This window comes from Bidens hawaiensis, unplaced genomic scaffold (genome assembly GCF_021521415.1).
Source record: "Bidens hawaiensis isolate Kalapana, Puna unplaced genomic scaffold, B.hawaiensis_p1.1 tig00012096_1, whole genome shotgun sequence".
In the NCBI taxonomy this organism is placed as follows: Eukaryota; Viridiplantae; Streptophyta; class Magnoliopsida; order Asterales; family Asteraceae; genus Bidens; species Bidens hawaiensis.
Genome location: NW_027491972.1, coordinates 353,357 through 374,259, shown reverse-complemented (window position 1 = coordinate 374,259; position 20,903 = coordinate 353,357). Strand labels below are relative to the sequence as shown.

Sequence of the window (20,903 nt, the reverse complement as noted above, 5' to 3'; positions counted from 1 at the left end):
CCTCGACGACCCATTAGTTATAATGATACGCACTGCATAGATTTGTGTAGTCTTTGTTATCATATCTCTTTACCCCTTTTCACTCATACGCGCGCATACACGGCTTACCTGTAGGGATGTCGACGCCACCATCATCATCATCATCCGATCAGATGACTCATGCGCTTGGGAAGGAACCGCAGTTACCTACCTCATCGCCACCCCGAGTAGTCCCGAAACTCGAAGCTCCCGCACCGAAGAGGTACCGCTTATCCGGAGGCATGTACGAAAACGAAGTTAGTTGGGATTGGTACCCTAATATGATTAGGCGTATGGTCTATCGCGAACAAGTTCCCCCGCTACCCCACCCGAACCATCCTGCTTACCCCAACACCCTACCACCTATAACCGAACCTGTAGAGCGTGTGCTCGCAGCTGTTGTTTCTTGTTTGAAACGTGATGTTGGTTACATGCGCTATACGAGAGCGAACGTATCCGGACTGTTAAAAGATGGAACCGAAACTAAAGAGGAAATTTCCCGCATGACAGCGGCAATGAAGGAAATCCAAGAGGCTAGTGATCAACAGATGAAGATTATGAGAAAGATGCAAGCCGAGATGATAGACTTGCAAGAGCAACTCCAAGTAGCAAGGACTCGAACCGAGATAGCTTTAGAGCGTTGCGATGTCTTACAAATGCAAATTGCTCAGAACGCAGCCGAATCTGAGGCAGAGCCTGAGGCAGAGCCTGAAGAGGATCCCGAAGAAGATCCCGAAGAGGAACCTGAAGAGGATCCCGAGGGAGATCCCGAGGAGGAACCTGAAGAAGAACCGGAGGAAGAACCGGCTGAGGAGGAGGCACACTCAGAGGTGTCCTCAGATGATGACATCTAGTGATGATAACACCTAGATGGAGGGGTTGTCTCCATCCAAACTATTATTTTCTATGATTTTAAGGATTGGTTTTAAATACTTTGTAGCGAATACAATGGTTTTAATCATGAATTATTATTTGGATTAATATATGGTTGTGATGTGATGTTTGATTCTTATTTCTTTCTTACCTATCTTTTAATTACATGTATGGCGTGTTGCATATGAAAGAAAAATTCATGTTTACATTTTATGCTGTGATTCTAGGAAATGGCAGGAAGAAACGCTGGACACGGACGTGGTAACATCAACCTGACTGCAGCAGAACTCCAAACTCTGCTGAATGACCATGCGGCGTCCGCTCTAGCCGCACATGTCCAGAACCAAGCTGGAGGTCCAATAGGAACGTGTACCTTCAAGAATTACCTTGACTGCAAGCCCAGTTCGTTTTAGGGCACCGAGGGAGCTATAGGCTTCCTGCGTTGGGCTGAGAATGCCGAATCGGCGTTTGAAATGTGTAATTGTCCCCCTGCCAGTAGAGTCAAATTTACTGCTGGAACACTTAAAGATTCTGCTCTCACTTGGTGGAATTCGAACGTACAGATTCTTGGATTGGAACTGGCTAACGCGATGAACTGGGAGGAGTTTAAGAACTTGATGCGAGAAGAGTACTGTCTGAGAGAGGAGATTGCAAAGTTGGAGTCAGAGTTTTGGTCATTGAAGATGGAGGGTTCAGAAATCGAGGCCTACACTACCCGTTCTCACGAGTTGGCCGTGATGTGTCCACGGATGGTAGACCCACCGAGTAAGAGGATTGAAATGTATATTGATGGGTTAGCACCGCAAATTCACGGCATGGTGACGTCTTCCAGACCAGCCACGATTCAACAAGCGATTCGGTTAGCTCACAAACTAACGGATCAAGCAGTGACCCAAGGTGCGCTACCACCTAGGGGTTCAACCACTAAAGCCCGTGACAACCTGAACACTGACAACAATAGCAACAACAACCCGAGCAGCGGAAAGAGAAAGTTTGACAATACCAGATTCTCATCCTCGAACCCCCCATAGCAGCAACACTACCGAAAGCCCGAATTCACCCGGAGCTTCAACAATCAGGGTCACAACAACAATAACAACGGTAGCGGGCAGGGTTCGAGCGGCTATGCTGGGAAATATCCGAAGTGCAACAGGTGCAACTATCATCATGCTGGGCCGTGTGACCGTGTCAAGTGTCAGAGATGCGGAAAGATGGGTCACCAGGCAAAGGAATGTAGAGGAGACCTTGCGGCAAAGGGTGCTCCTAAACCACCTATGACGACTAAGGGATGTTTTGAGTGTGGTCAAGAGGGTCATTTTAAGAAGGACTGCCCTAAGCTAAGACAGAACGACAACAATGGAGGTAATGGAAGTGGCAGTGGTGGTGGAAACAATGGTAAAGGAAGAGCTTTTGTTATTGGGTCGGGTCAAGCCCGCAATGATCCGTACGTGGTGACTGGTAAGTTCCCTGTGAATGATTGTTTTGCTTCTGTATTGTTTGACACGGGAGTTGATAGGAGTTTTGTGTCGAAAGCCTTTAGTCAACTCTTATACCTAACTCCAACCCCGTTAGATGCTAAGTTTCCTGTTGAATTAGCTAACGATAAGACTATAGTAACGACTCATGTACTTGCGGGATGTAAGTTAAAACTGTCAGGTCATGTTTTTGATATCGACCTTATTCCTTTTACGCTTAGTAGTTTCGATGTCGTGGTCGGCATGGACTGGTTATCCGAGAACCGAGCGGAGATTATATGTCACGACAAGATAGTCCACATTACTACCCCTTCCGGCGAGATCATTTCGATTCGAGGTGAGAGAAGCGGCATGACCACCAGCGTCATTACCCTCATGAAGGCGCAGAAGTATCTACGAAAGGGTCATCCGGAAATTTTGGCGCATATTGTTGAGAAACCCGCGGAGGAGAAGCGAATTGAAGATTTACCGATTGTGCGAGATTTTCCGGAAGTTTTCCCGGAGGATTTGCCTGGACTCCCTCCTATTCGTCAAGTCGAATTCCAAATCGAGTTGACACCCGGTGCAGCACCCATAGCACGAGCCCCGTATCGGCTCGCACCGGCGGAGCCTCAGGAACTGTCCACTCAGTTGCAAGATTTGTTGGATAAGGGTTTTATCCGACCTAGCTCATCGCCATGGGGAGCCCCTGTCTTATTTGTCAGAAAGAAGGACGGGACTTTCCGTATGTGCATCGACTACCGGGAGTTGAACAAGGTGACGGTCAAGAACCGTTATCCTTTACCCCGAATTGATGATCTGTTTGACCAGCTTCAAGGATCGAGTTTTTACTCGAAGATCGACCTGCGGTCTGGTTACCATCAATTAAGAGTGCGCGAGGAAGATATTCCAAAGACGGCTTTCAGAACACGGTATGGTCACTACGAGTTTTCGGTTATGCCTTTTGGCCTAACCAACGCACCAGCCGTATTTATGGATCTCATGAATCGAGTATGCAAGGCGTACCTCGACAAGTTTGTGATTGTTTTCATTGATGATATTCTCGTCTACTCCAAGGACGAGGCTGACCACGAAGAACACCTGAGGATAATTCTGGAATTGTTGAAGAAGGAACAACTGTATGCTAAACTCTCGAAATGCGAATTTTGACTTCGCGAGGTTCACTTTTTAGGACATGTGATCAACGAGAACGGTATCCATGTCGATCCCGGTAAGGTAGAGGCCATCAAAAACTGGAAAGCACCTAAGACTCCGACTGAGGTGCGGCAATTCCTAGGACTGGCCGGCTACTACCGGCGTTTCATCGAAGGATTTTCAAAGATTGCTCAACCCCTCACCGCTTTGACTCACAAAGGCACTAAGTACAATTGGGGTGACGCACAAGAATCCGCTTTTCAACTGTTGAAAACCAAACTCTATAGCGCCCCTATTCTAGCCCTACCCAAGGGAACAGAGAATTTTGAGGTACATTGTGACGCATCGATACAAGGTCTCGGTTGTGTGCTGATGCAACTCGAGAAGGTTATAGCCTATGCCTCTCAACAACTACGGGTTCACGAGAAGAACTACACGACCCATGATTTGGAACTCGGAGCTGTGGTGTTTGCCCTTAAGAGATGGAGGAATTACTTGTATGGTACCAAGTTTACCATTTACACCGACCACAAGAGTCTCCAACATATCTACGATCAGAAGGAGCTGAACATGCGACAGCGTCGTTGGGTCGAGCTGCTTAAAGATTATGATTGTGCCATCAAGTACCACCCTGGCAAGGCCAATGTTGTGGCCGACACCCTGAGTAGAAAAGAAACCGATAAACCCAGGCGAGTGCGAGCATTGCAACTCACGATTCATGCCAGCTTACCCGATCAGATTCGCGATGCACAACTTGAAGCTTTGAAGGATGATAATCTTCCATCGGAACTCATGCGGGGCATGAACAAGCAACTTGAAACCAGATCGGACGGGTTCGATATTTTGAGAACCGGATTTGGGTTCCATGGTACTGAGAGTTGAGAACTCTGGTGATGGACGAAGCACACAAGTCCCGATATTCTATCCACCCTGGCTCAGATAAAATGTATCATGACTTAAAGGCACTTTACTGGTGGCCAAATATGAAAGCCGGCATTGCCACCTACGTGAGCAAATGCTTGACTTGTGCCAGAGTCAAAAAAGAATACCAGAAACCATCTGGCCTGCTACAGCAACCGGGACTTCCAATGTGGAAATGGGAACACATTTCAATGGATTTTATCACGGGATTACCTAAAACACCAACGGGATGCGATACCATCTGGGTGGTCGTTGACCGGTTGACTAAATCGGCACACTTCTTAGCGATTAAGGAATCGGACAAAATGGAAAGACTGACTCGCGTCTACATGAAGGAAGTAGTGTCTAGACATGGAGTACCTTTCTCAATTATTTCTGATCGAGATTCCCGTTTCACTTCACACTTTTGGAAGTCGCTACAGAGTGCCCTAGGCACACGCCTTGATATGAGCACAGCATACCATCCTCAGACGGATGGGCAAAGTGAACGAACTATTCAGACCTTAGAGGACATGTTGCGTGCATGTGTGTTGGATTTCGGAAAAAGTTGGGAACCTCACTTACCTTTGGTAGAGTTTTCGTATAATAACAGCTACCACGCAAGTATTAAAGCAGCGCCGTTTGAAGCGCTGTACGGACGGAAGTGTCGATCACCTCTCTGCTGGGCAGAGGTGGGTGACAGCCAAATCACTGGTCCAGAACTGGTACTCGAAACCTCGGAAAAGATTGTTCAAAACCGAAACCGCATGGCAGCAGCACGAGATCGTCAAAAGAGTTACGCCGACAAGCGCCGAAAACCTCTTGAATTTCAAGTGAACGATCAAGTGTTACTCAAAGTCTCACCTTGGAAAGGTGTGGTTCGCTTTGGAAAGCGAAACAAACTCAACCCACGATATGTTGGTCCTTACCGGATAACGAAACGCGTTGGTCCGGTGGCGTACCGACTGGACTTACCAGCGGAACTCAGCAGTGTACACAATGTTTTTCACGTATCCAATTTGAAGAAATGCTCATCTGATGAAACCCAAGTAGTCCCTTTGGACGAACTGCAAGTTGATGAACAGCTACGCTTCATTGAAGAACCAGTTGAAGTTTTGGATTGGGAAACTAAATCACTCAAGCACAGCAAAATTCCAATCGTTAAGGTTCGTTGGAACTCAAGACGTGGACCGGAGTTCACGTGGGAACGCGAGGATCAAATGATGAAAAAGTATCCTCACCTTTTTGAAGGGCTGACCAAACGCAGAAAACCGCGAAACCCAATAAACCGTCAGAAATCACCGGAGGTATGAATTAAATTTCGGGACGAAATTTCTTTCTACTAGGGGATGATATGAAAAACTGAAAATTTTTCTTACTTTTTCAGACACTCATCACGACTTGACTCAAATTTTCGGGACGAAAATTCTCTAACATGGGAATGATGTGACAATCGTCAATTTCAGGTTAACTCCGTTAACTCAACTCCGTCAATTCAAACTTAAGATCATTGAATCCATAACGCACACCTCATTACATTTAAACTAGGGTTTAAATGACGCTTAACACTTACTACATGTGTAGTCTTTCGGGAATTGCACCGAAACGCAAACGGGTTGACGCAAATAATTGGTGAATAAACGAAAAACGTCAAAACAATAATTATGTGATAACTATGTGTTAGACTTATGTGTTATGTGATAACATTGTTATAAACGTTAACTCAATGTGCTAGAACTAGTTAATTAAGCTAGAAAAGTAACATTTGAAAGTTAAGGGACCAAAGTGTATTATATTATTATTATTAATATTAACCTAAACCCTAAACTCCCTCCTCTCTTCCTCCCAAACCCGACGGCAGCCTCTAGACCCCCCCCCCCCCCTTGCGATCGGCCCTCATACACACACATACAATCAAGATTGTTCAAGTTTGATTGAAGATTAAGGTGCTAGGATGGTATAAACAACTCTCCTATGCATCCTCTATGCTTAATTTCGATTTTTAATGGGTTAATTATAAACCCTAGGTCCGATTTTTATATGTGATTGTGTTCATGTGTCTTGTTTTGATTGAAAGATGTATTGATTGTCGAATTGATAACTAGTATTGGTGTTAATGCATGTTAATCGTTTGTTTCTTGGTTTTGAGTTCAAGTAAAACCCTAATTATGGATGTAATGTGTAATTGATGTGCATGGATAGTGATTATGGTGTTTAGAGTGTTATATGAACGGATTATGGTCTATAGATGGTTAATATGTTGAGTTTTGTTGCAAACAGTTTCTGGACAGATTGTGTTGTTGATGTTCAATTGACTGTATCTGGGTGTAAATATAAAAATTGGTTGAGATTATTGATACTACAGTAAACTAGGTTGAGTCTAGTTTCTAAAGAATATAAATTTGCAATTTTTGGACGTGTAAAAGTTAACCTTTATGATTTTACAAAAACGTGGTGCAAAGCTGAGTTGTTAGACCTGCTGTTAGGTTGTTTTGTAAATGTTATATCTCATGAACCACGAGACCAATTGGGTTGGTTCCACTTCTGGAAGTTGACTTGTTGAGTTAGGAACCTAACCCAAGTGGTCTTGCATTTTTTGGATTTTTCATTTAACGGGAATTTCAAATAACATTCTGTTACGCATGAATTTGACTGTTATGAGCTTGCTGTAATGTTTTGATCATTATGAGAAATCTATCTGGAATAAAAATAAAATAAAACATGTTCTAGAAACCTAACACATATATGCTTTTGTGATGATTTTTGGTAAATTAATTGAGATGCTATGATTGGTGGAATAGTACAATCTTTCAAGTAGAATTTCTGTCTCGGTGAAACTAGCTGCTGAATTTTGTGAAAATGCATGAAACATGACACTTGCTATATAATTGTTATGTTTTGACCAAATTGCCCCTGTGGGGAATACTTGTTAAATAGTTGTCGTGTTTTGACCAAATTGCCCTTGCGGGGAATAATTGCTAGTTAATTGTTATGTGTGACCAAATTGCCCTTACGGGGAGTAATTGCTAGTGATGTACATTATTAATACATGACACGTAAATAATTGTTCACACATGTATTGTATCACGAATGTACTGGTTAAAGTCACACACGATTCACAAACGAAGCACGAAACACCTTGTGTGCATAGGTATTATGTGCCGAGTCTAGAGACTCGATAATAGTTCCGACACTTTGAAAAATCTCTTTGTTGTTTTAGAACGCTAGAGAGAGTTTTTCTGTGACGCGCATCCTTTGGTGATTTATTTTCGGAATTCTTCGCAAACAGTGAGTTCACTTACCCCTCTAAACTATTTTCAAACGCTTTTCACTTGGGGAGATAACATACTCCGAAAACGCATTTAAGATTTTGTTAATATAAATTATATATCACTTGTAAAGACTAAGTGGCAAACGCAATAACTAAAGTCCTTCATTCACATCGAACCGTTTAGTATTGGATAATTGCGAGTCATTGTTGAGTAGTACTACTGGGTTTGACAAACCCCACCCAACGCTAAACTCGACTGGAGGTCGAGTGGGTGTAATCTTGGCTAAGCACATACCATGGTCGGGATAGACCTGGTGGCAAGGCAAATGATAAACAGTCAGCTTCGGTGTCGAACACTTAGTAATACTTGTTTTATAGGCTAGCTACCTATAGATATATAATTGACATAACACTATCTGGTAACGCAAAACGCTGAACGCAAAATGCTGAACGCAAAACGCTAAACCCAAAACGCTAAACGCTTTATTTTATATAAACTTGTGAACTCACCAACCTCATGTTGACACTTTTAGTATGTTATTCTCAGGTAGCCGAGGCGGGCGCGCGGTATAGGATCATGCATTGTTTGAAACGCTTTTGTTTATGCAACCTGATTTTATACTGTTATTATGGGGTTTTGAGTCGTCCTGCGTGACGCAACTTTTATCTTTTGGTTTTTACGCTTCCGCACTTATTTTCATTTAAACGTTTTTATGGTTTTATTATAACTAATGATTCCGATCCTGTTAGTTCACACCCTCTGACGGTAAAACTCCGTTAGTGGATTTTGAGGGTGTGACAATGTTGATGTGGAGAGCAGCATTTTGTTCATGTTGATGTTGTTGATGTTGATGCTGGTAACAATGGTGATGAAGAAATTGTTGGTGGGATTAATGAGGTTGATGTTGAGGTTTGATGATGGTATAAATGGTGATGAAGAAAGTGATGATGCGGTTAATGTGGTTGATGATCATGATTTACAATTCCAGAAAACAATTTTTGATCGTTTGGTAATTCTCTAACAATTGGTGATAGTTTTAATTTTTAACTCCAAATATACGATTCATAAAATATAATGTTTTAAAATTTTTTTTCCAGCGTTTACCAAATCGGTTTGCAAGAAAATCTAAGTTGAATAAGGCAAGGAATGTGATCATCAGAAACAACGATGGGGTGGAGTTTAAAAGTGAACTTCGTGTGGAAACTCCACACAACAAACCGAGATATCGTGTCCACGACTTCTAAGGTATGTTAACCACTTTTGACTTGAATGTTGGTGACAAATGTTTGTTTGCTTTTAACAAAAGTGAAGGGAAGATAATCATAAGTAATGTGGTCAAAAATTAAGACAATTTGTTTTTGATGTTTTATGTTTGGTAATCATGACTTTGAATTTTTAAGTTTTGTGGATGAAAGTTTTTTAAACAGTATTTTAAGTAATGCTTAAAGTTAGAATATGTATGGCTTTTTGTAAGACTTTTTTTGTAATTTAGGATGTTTGTAACTTAGTACTATAATTATGGACTACTTTTAATTATATTGCCTGAAGTAAAAGCTTTTTATTATACTGCATGAATTCAACCATTATGATTGTGGAATATATGTAAACATTATGAGATGCAAAATAGTTTACCATAATTGTTTATAAACATGAATATTGATAAACTTTTGAAAAGTACTTACAAACTTCGAAATACTTCTTTATATACAACATTTGATGTTTCATTTGAAGTATTACCATCACTATCTAGAATTAGAACTTTAAGCCCGTCTCGTCTTGTAACTCTTGATAATGCAACATACAATTGACCATGTGTAAAAACAGGCTTTTTCAAATATAATCCAACTCTTGATAGTGATTGGCCTTGACTTTTGTTTATGGTCATTGCGAAACATAAAGCAAGCGGATATTGTCTTCTTTGTAGCTTAATGTGAAGTTTTATGTCGGTAGGTATTAATGTAATTCTTGGAATATAATGCCTATCTCCAATATTACTACTTGATATAATCTCCACTTGTATAATACGTTTTCCTAGTGAGACCACCTTTAACCGAGTACCGTTACACAATCCACTTTTTTGATCAATATTTCTTGGTAGCATAACAGGAACTCCTACCTTTAACACCAACTTGTGGTTCGGCAAACCTGATGCTTTAATTCCATTAAGAATGTCGGGAGAGCAAAAACTTTCATCCAAATTCTCATTAATCATGTCGGTAGGACATACACTATCAGAACTTAGATATTCCTTTTCTTCTCCAGGAAATACTGACAGCTAACGATTATTAATTTCTTGAACAATATCATTTTTGGAGCAAGTACTGCTCTTTCATGAAAATAATTTTGTTTATTGAAATTTTGTAAAACGGAGGGATAGACAAAGTCTATTAACTCAGAAACTGGATCACATGAATGTCTGATAAGAAGATCTTCTGGTATTTCTATTTGTGCTTCACCATCATTGGTACCACCAACATTACCTTCGCCTATATCCAAAAGCCATTGTGCAAACATTTGTGTTTGCTCAATTTCAGTTGAATGGTTTGAGGTACTTAACCTCAGATTTTTTGTCAACTTAAGGACTTTGCAATTTCTCCAAATGTAAAAAGAAGTTAAACATGAGTTTACAATTTGTTGTCTACTTCCACCTGGGACAACCGGTAATATTTGTCTAAAGTCTTCTCCAAAAACAATCACCTTTCCACTAAATGGTAAATTTGAAGAAGCTCTTGATGTGGATGTTAAAATATCTTTTAATGATCAATCCAAAGCTTCAACCCCATGCTTGTGTACCATCGGTGCTTCATCCCATATAATTAGTGAGGTTTCTCTGAATAAATATGGAAGATCGCTATCTGGATTTATGTAACAAAATGAATCCTCAACCAAATTAATTGGAATGTGAAACCTAGATTGTGCAGTTCTACCTCCGGATAACAAAAGTGATGCGGTTCCACTTGAAGCAACACTTAAAACAATTTTTCCTTGAGATCTTATAGATGCACATAAGGTCTTCCAAAGATAGGTTTTTCCAGTGCCACCATAACCATAAACAAAAAATACCCCGCCTTTATTCTTATCAACCGCTCAATTATTTCTTCATACACAGAATGTTGCTCGTCAGTAAATGAAGAAAACAGTTGTTCAAACTATTGAGCTAACATAACATTGTCATAAGCTAGTTCTCCACTAAGTAAAAGATTATTTGCAGAAGAGATGGAATCTTTATTAGGAAAAGGCATGGTAGAAAACTTTTTTAGAGTAGAATTATTTCTTAATAGAAACTTTCTATCTCAAACAATGTAAGGTTTTTGACTTGTTCTTCATTAAGTTCTAAACCTGTACATTTAAAAGAAAATGTGTTATACAAAAAATAAATTAAATATATTTTTTTAAATAGAGATAATAAAACATCAAACTGAATCATGATATGAATTTTTATACCTAGATGCTTTAAAGCAATGCGTTGTTTGTATAAAATATCACCTGACAAGTAAATCCACGTTGTTTCCCAAACAAATTCAGGTCTAGACATGCTCTCGGACATTAACAAAGTGCAAAATAAACTTCTTAAGTAATAACCAGTGCCAGTAAAACTTGCTTCTACAATTGCTTCAACATATTCATTGTCATCATCCGAAAGGCCACATGCATAACATGCATCTCTAAATGTTGGATATTCAACAGAGTTGACTGTTCGAATTTGAGCAAATGTTGTTGGGCCTTTTACCTTGTTCAACAAAATTCTTAAATAATAAGCTTCACCAAGAGAAGGAGAAACTGCATGAATTCTGCCAAAGGAAAAACCTTTTTTCCTTGGTTTCCAATAACGCTTGTCGGCTTTCCAAACAAACTTTGTAGGAAATTCAACGTAAGTTAAAGTACGTGCTTCTGGATAATTTTGATTGCATTTGAACCACTCTGAAAACATTGAGGAAGCAACAGAAAGTTTATCTAATATATCATCAAGATCATCAAACGACTCATAAATAACCTGCTGTTGACCAGGTAGATGAAAAGGAAGCCTAACGACTGAGGGAGTCCTATAATGTATATCATATGAAAAAATCCTCCATGATGCTTCACATGCAGATATGTATCTACAACTATAGTAGTCTTTGATTTCATCAATGTTTTCTTTATTCTGATTTTCTTGATTGATTGGTACAAAACAAACCGATGCTCTATCATGGCCTTTATATATATATTTAAACAAATATTTGATGGAACCGGCTTGATTGCACCACTCAACATTGATGTGTGCTTGATATCTTTTTAAAAGTGTTTTGTTATACGGCACAACGCTTGTATTATCCATCACACTTGACTTCTCAACAAAAAAAACCATTATTTCGTCTTCTGTATACGGGATAACCATCACCATCAATTGATGTGAATTCATGGAATTTTTTGAACACTTTTCGTCAATCATGCATGGACAGTTCTTATTTGCAATGCCACACGGACCATGAATCATGAACTCCCTTACAAGATAATACAATTCCGGATCTAACTTTTTATCTCGTATTTCAGCTGAAATAAATGGATCAATATATTCAACTGTTGGAAGTTTGTGATCAGCATGCATAAATAAACACAGATGAGCATGAGGCAACCCACGTTTTTGAAACTAAACTATATATACAACTATAAAGAAAGATAAACAAACATATCAGATTGTGTCATCGAAATGAATAGTCAAAATATGTGTATTAAATTAAAGTTGAATATAAAACAGAGATTTAATGTTAATAGAAAGTTTGTAATTAAAATAATATGTGGTAAGATATGATGGTTTTCTATATATAGCATAATATATACTTGCTTAATATGAAATAGGTCAAATCAGATATGAAAGGTCAGGTATAATAATAACCTAGAGCCGTCAAAAATAATGATGATGGAAGCTGCAAACCAAAAGTCTGGTTTACGAATTAAATGATTAGATTTCCAAGATTTTGTTTACAAAATATTAATAGATGTCAAATGGAAGATGAACAACACATCTTTTCAACTTTCTTCTTAAGTTTTCTGAAAAAAAAAACAATGGTTGCTCTAGTTTCATGGAGGTTTAAACATTTAGAAGATTGTTTTGTACTCCGAATGAACAATCAAAGGGTGATTAAAATATCAACGGTGAGAGGGATCTTGAATTTATACGAAGATGTCCTGAGAAAGATGTATGACCTCGGAATTTGTCTCGGAGAGGATTTTCTTAAACCACTCAAGCTCATGAAAAAGCTTCATTCTTCATCAAGTACAACTAGAAATTCCACCACAAGTCATTCAATGGAGTTTTTTTGAAAATAATCAGAATATCCAACTTCAATATGACAATGAAGAAACAAAAAACTTATCAGTGGATGAAGTTCTAGATATGCAAGGGGTTGATTTTTTTGAAAAGATGGTTGCTATTGAACCGACTTTTGTTGGAACAAATGATTCATCTCTTGTCAGTTTCAAACATGCTCTTTCAAGGAGACTCGTTGAGGAAGAAGAGATTCTAAAAGAACTTGTTGCTGATGGTTGGATTAGTGGTGAAGAATCTGAAGGTAGTGATGGTTATGTCTCGGATGTGGATGAAGATATTACAAGTGATGATGAATGCTTCCATTGAGGTAAATCAATTAAAAGTTCAAAATTTATATATTAATCTTTTTACTTAATTTTGTACCTTATATTATTTGTATTTCTGAATTTAGTAGTCATTTTATATATTGAGAAAGTTATGATATGTAACATTTTACACATAGTACAATAGGGGAAATGTGTTATATATTTTTCATATAAGAATTATATTGTTTAACTAAATAGTTGTAATATATTAGTGTTATAATAATATGAATATTAAGGGTGTGTTTCGAATTGCTTATTTAAGTGAAAAAAGGACTTTTTGTTAAAAGGATTTATAAACTTGTGAAATTTTGAACCAAATCCATTAAGACTATTAGGTAACTCAAATCCATTAAGTTCATAAGTTAGACATTCCTAAGTTTTCAACACTCATTTATTTTGCTTTCACCATAAGTTAAAATCCAAAAGGCCTTATGGTTTGCCAAACAACTTATACACCTTATTAACTTTTCAAAAAGTTTATAAGTTAAAAGTTATGAAAATAAGGAATCCCAAACACCCCCTAAATAAGAAATTTTAAGAGATGTTTTTGTTTGCTTATTATTAGAGTTTTATTAGTATAGTTTTAGGTTCAAAAAGACACAATGATAAGCGAAAAGACACAATGGTGTGCGAAAAGACACAGTGACGAAAAAAGACACAATGATAAGCGAAAAGACACAATGGTGTGCGAAAAGACACAATGACGATAAAAGACACAATGATAAGCGAAAAGACACAATGGTGTGCGAAAAGACACAATGACGTAGTTTTTGTTTTAAATTTTATATAACAAAAATCATACTCATATTAAAGATAAAAAAACGCTTCTTATTATGATGATTTTTTAAAAAAAAATATCATATGAAAAAGTTATAGACGTTCTAAAATGATGGGGTATTAACATGTGTCTTGCATGTGGAGAGAGAAAATGTGTACGATTATTTCTATACCCTTTTTCTTTTGGTCCTCACTTGACATATGTCAATCATTTATAGCTTCTCACACTTCTCATTTTTTATACCCTTTGTAGAATAACTTGACCCTATAAACTAAAGCTCCCTAAATTCTTTAAGTCATCATATTGTTTTATTTGTAAATTAATGTTTCTAATGCATTTGACCCAAATTCATGGGTACTGGCTTCACCAAAACCATATAGCCCTTAAACGGGCTATAACATTTCAGTATGTTATAAATTAATTTCATCAAATGTTTGATATGAAAATCCTATAAAATAGGAATATACTAAAAATTAATATTCGACTTTTTTTTCTAAAAGACTTTATTTATAATTAAGAAACAATTTTATCGTTAACAAAATAAGCGGGTCATAGATCTCACCAAACCCAGATAACTTTTAGATCGGGTTATATCATCTCATTTATTTGTGAAACTCTTTCATCATCAAATCATAAGTATATTATTAACTTACTTACAATAAATAAAAATATATCTACATTCTCTCAAGCTATCAATTTGTTTTATTTGTAAATTGAGGATTCTCAAGCATTTAACACGAATTCGCGGGTATGGATCTCACCAAACCCAGATAACTCTTAAACGGGTTATAACATCTCATTAGATTAAAAATTAATTTCACCGAATATTTGATATGAAAATCCTATAAAATAGGGACTTAATAAAAATTAATATTCTTTTTTAAAGAAAATAATATTTATAATTATGAAACAATTTTATAGTAAAAAAATAAGCGGGTCATGAATCTCACCAAACCCAAATAGTTTTTTAACCAGGTTATAACATCTCATTTATTTGTAAAACCCTTTAATCATCAAATACTAAGTATATTATTAACTTCCTTATAATAAATAAAATAAAAATAAAAAAATATATAAATATTATATTATAAACGAATAATATATAACACTCCTGTAATACGAGGGATAAAACTAGTATAAATAATAAAGAAAACTCAAGTTACTACACTTATGTACATTTTTTATAACATTATATGATTATTTTGCTATAACAGCATAGATATAGTCATATAAACCCGACTTGGAAATCCAGTTCCTAAAATAATCCTCATGAGTACTATAACAACTTGGGCATGGGATTTATCATAAGAGTTACAAATATGTTTTTGACCATGTACCATGTTTGTTTAAGTGATAAATTTATCCAACTGCCCTCATTAAGACCGGGAATATAACTAGATTAGATAATTATAAAGAATAAAATGCACAAAAAAAAGTTGTTAAAAACATAACATTATTAAGATATATAATTTAGAAAAAGCGGTATATCCTTTAGGGATCTATAAGTGTTTGAGATGTTAAGTCGGTTTTTGTTAGAACTTAAAATCAGTTTTAGTTTATCGGAGTTTCAATAGTACTTATAATACAAAACAAAAAAATGCGGTATACCCTTTAGGGATAGACCCGATAGCTAACATGTTTAAACTTCTAACCCGAACCTGAGATCAAACATTTGGGTAGGTGTTTGGGTTAAAATTCACAAATTTAGGTAGACCCAAATAACTCAAACTAGAAGTTATATCAAAAAATCATGTCCAATATTCTATAGAACGTTACTAGACAATGTTTTATAATCAGATATATAACTCTAATAATAAAAAAAATCGACAAATATGAGAACGGTACTATACAAAGTTTTATAATCAGATATATAACTCAAATAATAATAAAAAAAACACTAATAACAAAAATCAACACATTACCTTTAACTATATCAATTTTTACATAATAAAATGAACTAAATGCACAAACACCATCATAACATTTTGCCTGATTGATATAAACTAATACAGTTATGTGCCTATAATTAGTTTGCATTATTCATCTCCACAGAGAACTTTTAAGATCTACAAATCCTTTTAAATGCAAAAATATTCAAGCAACTTCTACTTAAACATAATGCAACAATAATTTTACCTAGCTCCAGATTGTTGTTTTTTCAGTCCGTACAAAAACCGAAACCGTCTACAAATTGTTGATCTAACCATCAAAATCATAAAACTCATATAACAGACTCTGTTAAACAGTCCCAATAATACTAGTAATCAACTTATGTCTCCTAACATGAGGCGGACACAAAAACACCAAATCCTTAGCCTCAGATTCTCTCCCTTCATCAACCATACTCTGCACAACATTCTGGTACGCTGTGATCGGCGGCTTTTCCTTAAAACTTAAAGCCTTCAAAAACCTCAAAGCATCATCAACAGTCCCATATTTTCCAAGATACCCGATAAACGCCTCACTAAACGGCGGGTAATCATGCTTTTTCATCAGCCTTAAAATCTCCAAAGATTCCTCAAACTTCCTTTCTAACAACAACTTTTGAATCAAAGTTTTACACGTTGCTTGCCAAGGTTTCACCCCTCCACTTTTCACCATTTCAACTAACAATGTATAAGCGCCAATCGTTTTATCATGACCCAGAAACGCGTTTAGTAAAACATCCAATAGATCGGCGTCCGCTTCACATCCTTTTTTTACCATATCGGCTAAAATAATAACCGCTTTTTCGACTTCATTCGCTGAACAATGTCCTTGAATGAGAATTGTCCATGTTTTAACATCGGGTGTGCACCCGTTTTGTTCCATTATATTAATCACTTCACACGCGTCTTCTAGCTTTCCGGCTTTACAAAGCCCGTATATCAACTGACTATACGTTATGTTATTGGGCTCGTACCCTGCATTTTTCATCGCTGACATCATCTTTTCGGCTTCTTCAAACTGGCCCACGCTCGTCAACGATCTATGAATCCCGTCATAAACGTTTTTCGATAAAGAATTACCTTTCGATTCAAACTTGTTCACGACCCGAAACACGAGATCCAAGTTGGGTGAAACACTACCTGCGAGGGTTCTTAAAAGTACACCACAATCTTGACTCGAGGGCGGGTACGGGCTATCCATCATATGCTCGTAAAGCTCCACCGCTTCGTTTAACATCTTTCGTTTTTGAAAGAATCTTGAAACCTTTAAGTAAGTATCAAGATCCATTTCATATCCGTTGGTTTTCATTTCAAGAAACGTGTTCCAAAACTCTTGGATCGAATCTTGATGACCAAGAACCCGTAAGATCCCGTTATAACTGACTGAATTATGTTCAAACTTATAATTTTGTTCGACCCATTTGAAAAACCCTAACGCCTTCAACGGGTACTTTCTCAAATTCTTCAAAACCCTAAGCACGAAATTATCCGACAACTCGAACCTGAAATTCATCATTTTTAAGCTTTCTTCAACGCCGTCACCCCAATCCGATCCAACCACGACACCAACAGCCTCCTTAACAATCTTATCAACCGCGTTATCTTTCACCATCGCATTATAAAACTTAGTAAAAACAGAACACTCATTCATCATATTCAAACTCTTGAAATCCCTAATAATCAATAAGTAAGCTTGATCATCAATAAAGAAACCCTCTTCTTTCATCTTATGAACCGTGACCCAGAAGCGCTTAATCGATTGCTTATTCGCGTAAACCCGAAGCATCAGGCTGTAAACTGATGAGCTTGGTTGAAACCCTAACTTGCCCACAACCCAATCGAAGAAATCAGATGATTTTTGGGGGTTTTGGGATAATTTCTTTAGAATGTAGACGACTGATTCGTGGGTGAAATCGGATTTTGACTTTACCAATTGGTGTTCTAAATTGGTTGACCAGTTTTGGGATAATATGAGGTTAAGGGTTTGTTGTGGAATTGAAGAGAAGAAGAGATTATTATTATTATTATTATGGAGATTGAGAAATGGGGATGAGTAATTAGGGATTATTATTACCTGGTTGGTTCTGGGGAGGTGAGTTGAGTAGAGCGAGTTGGCGAGTCGGAGTGAACTCAGTAATCTCTTGCTTGGATTCATGGCTGCTGCAGGAGAAGAAGGTGAAGAAAGGGGACAAAGGGTCATGGAGGGTTTTAGGTTTTTGTTGATGTGATTTGGGTCAAGTCGGGTTCGGGTTTAGCTCATCAAAATTTTAGTATTATATTTATACTAGGTTATTAACCTTGTACGACACGGGTGGAAATATTGATATTTTCGAACAAATCCATGTCAATTGAAATGACAACATAAGTTGTTATATGTTATTCGGGACGACAACATACTTAAAGTTGTAAATGATATTGGTACGAAAACAAATGATTGTGAAACACAAAGATAAACCTAAATAACATTTATATTATAATCTTTAAAAACATAATCAAAGGTTAAAAATGTAAAATTTATAAGCTACAAAAAAACTTCCTTATAAACCATATTTATTCTTTATTTGTAACTTTGTCTTCCTTGTTTAATATAAGAATTTTAACACCACTCTTCGCTCTTAATAAAACTACATAGAGTTGTCTATGTGTAACACCGGGTCTCTCTGAGATATATGTCAACTTTTGCTAGAGATTGACCTTGACTTTTGTTAATGTTCATTGCAAAACAGACTACAACTGGAAAAAACCGTCTTCTCTTCAATTTAAACGAAAGTTTCTAATCTGATGGTGTTAGATCACAACGAATTATATAAGTGTGATAACCAGCATTAGTACCTGAAATAACTTTTACTTCAACAAAACGCATACCCAAATTAATTACTCGCAATTTCGTTTCATTACTCAAACCGTTATTCTGATCCATATTGTTTAGTAACATTATTGGCACACCGACTTTTAGAACCAATCTATGGGTCAAAATAATTTCGGTCTTTTTGATTTTATTTAACATAATGTGTGTATGAAAATTTTAGTTCAAATTAAAATATAAAAAAATAATTGGTATGATGTTACTTAAGAACCAAAAAATTGTATTTTTATATAGACCACAACTAAATTTTGTGAATTTTGTTGCTAAGTATGGAAACAATATAAATTGAGTAAACCAAATATAAGTAAAAGAATAATGGAGAAATATCTTTGCGCCTCTAATTAACATAAATTGATTCGTATACACATCTTAATTAAAATACATATTTTAATTAGTTTTTAAGAAAATAAAATAGTATTGGATAACTGAAAATTATGTTTCGTATTATTTCTAAAAAAGAAATAGAAAAAAGAAATGTGTAAACATACACTCAATATACACTCAATGCTATTAAAACTTTGTTTATAAAAAAGGTATAATGTAGTTAATAATAAATATATTAAAAATCGTTTATAATTTTTTGTTACAAGTGCCTAATTTTTAGTTAATAACATATAATTTTTATTTACTATATTTTAGTTAATAAAAAAATTATATTAATACAATATAGTGTATTAACACGTTTAAAATAAAATGTTACCGTTCAAAATGCTAATAAGTAGTTCTCTTGGCGTTAAAGCTGCATGTTTAAAAAAATGCGTTCTTAAAAAACATTTAAAGGGTAACTAAAAAATATTAAAATTACCAACCGTTTGAATTACTCCTCTTATTGGAAGACGTTGATTGACCCCAAAAATTCCGTTTTCTTTAATTTTGAACAAATCTATAATATAATATAATATGGTTAGCATATGAAAACGATGAATAACATAAATATAAAAACAAAATTTTATAAAGCATGATGTTTCAATTTTGCTGACTTGATGAAGGATTTTAATACATAAAACAGAAGAATTAAAAAATTGGGAAACCAAATACTATTAACTTTAGTGATAATTGTAGGTTTTTTATATTTGGTGTTCATAAAGATATAAAGATATGGAAATTAAAAATATTACATAGGAAACAACAATAACATAACTTACTCTACTGGATATGTAGACTATCGGTTAACTTGAATCGGCTTAGATGATCAGAAATTCATTTATGTAAAACTATCTAACACACCAATATATTTCTAGAATAGTAGCCCATGTTAGACATGAGTTGAAAACATATAAACAACCATAAAATTTCATAACTAACATTTTAAACCAACACAAATAATTAACATAAGTTTGTAACCAAAATATTAAACACTTAACCTTTGTACATAAAAAGTTAATACTTACACAAACTTACTATACACCTAAATTAAAAAACCAAAAAAAGACATGAACATGCTATAATCATATTAGCCCACCATCAACTTCTTCGACATTTCACAAAAAAAAATAAAATCATTTTGCTTCACAATTTAAAAAACAAAATAAACCATAGCAGCCTGATTAAATATACAATTAAAGTCTTAAGGTATTACGAGTTTCATTTCAGCATTAATAAATAAATAAAGGTATATTTTATTATAAATTATTTTTTAATTAAACTTTTTTTTATTTCGATTCAAAGTTCTTTTAGTTAAATGTATTAAGTTAAATCGAAGTAATAAAGTTTTATTCTACTAATTTCACTAATTAAGTATAATTAAAATAATATAAAGATAATTAAAATTAAACCATTTAATTTTAATTTTAATACATAGAGGTCATTCCCTAATTAAAATTTAATTAAAGTGACTGCAATCAACAGTAAATTATGTTTCAAACTCTTTAACATCATTACTTTATTTAAAATCAATTTCATTATATAATTCTTTTTTCAATTGTATACATTAATTTTGACATTTATGCGTAATTAAAAATTGGTTAAATATAAAAGATGAAAAGTTTAATGACATTGAATACTATTAAGAACTAAAAAAGATTGTTGCAAAAGTCGTCAATT

General features: G+C 35.7%; 2 protein-coding genes and 1 pseudogene across 3 annotated transcripts; all 3 read right to left on the bottom strand.

Moving 5' to 3' along the window:
• Window positions 1-9,350: 9,350 nt before the first annotated feature.
• On the bottom strand, window positions 9,351-9,884 carry LOC143539929 (uncharacterized). Its single transcript, XM_077033118.1, has one exon. The coding sequence runs from the start codon at window positions 9,882-9,884 to the stop codon at window positions 9,351-9,353; it is 534 nt and encodes a 177-aa protein (XP_076889233.1).
• Window positions 9,885-10,946: 1,062 nt separating this feature from the next.
• Window positions 10,947-12,056, bottom strand: LOC143539928 (uncharacterized). The gene is made up of 2 exons (XM_077033117.1): window positions 11,117-12,056; window positions 10,947-11,011 (listed from the first exon to the last, which is right to left on the bottom strand). The coding sequence occupies exons 1-2, from the start codon at window positions 12,054-12,056 to the stop codon at window positions 10,947-10,949; spliced, it is 1,005 nt and encodes a 334-aa protein (XP_076889232.1).
• A 4,071-nt stretch (window positions 12,057-16,127) lies between these two features.
• LOC143539934 (pentatricopeptide repeat-containing protein At3g48250, chloroplastic pseudogene) lies at window positions 16,128-18,222 on the bottom strand (annotated as a pseudogene). The gene is made up of 2 exons (XR_013136513.1): window positions 16,236-18,222; window positions 16,128-16,202 (listed from the first exon to the last, which is right to left on the bottom strand). The product of XR_013136513.1 is annotated as a pentatricopeptide repeat-containing protein At3g48250, chloroplastic pseudogene (transcript).
• Between the last annotated feature and the right edge of the window lie 2,681 nt (window positions 18,223-20,903).

Coding starts and splice junctions, on each gene's coding strand:
- LOC143539929 (XM_077033118.1), bottom strand. CDS start 9,884: ATGATTAATGAGAATTTGGATGAAAGTTTTTGCTCTCCCGACATTCTT.
- LOC143539928 (XM_077033117.1), bottom strand. CDS start 12,056: ATGGTGATGGTTATCCCGTATACAGAAGACGAAATAATGGTTTTTTTT. Junction 11,012..11,116: donor CATTGCTTTAAAGCATCTAG/GTATAAAAATTC, acceptor TTAAATGTACAG/GTTTAGAACTTAATGAAGAA.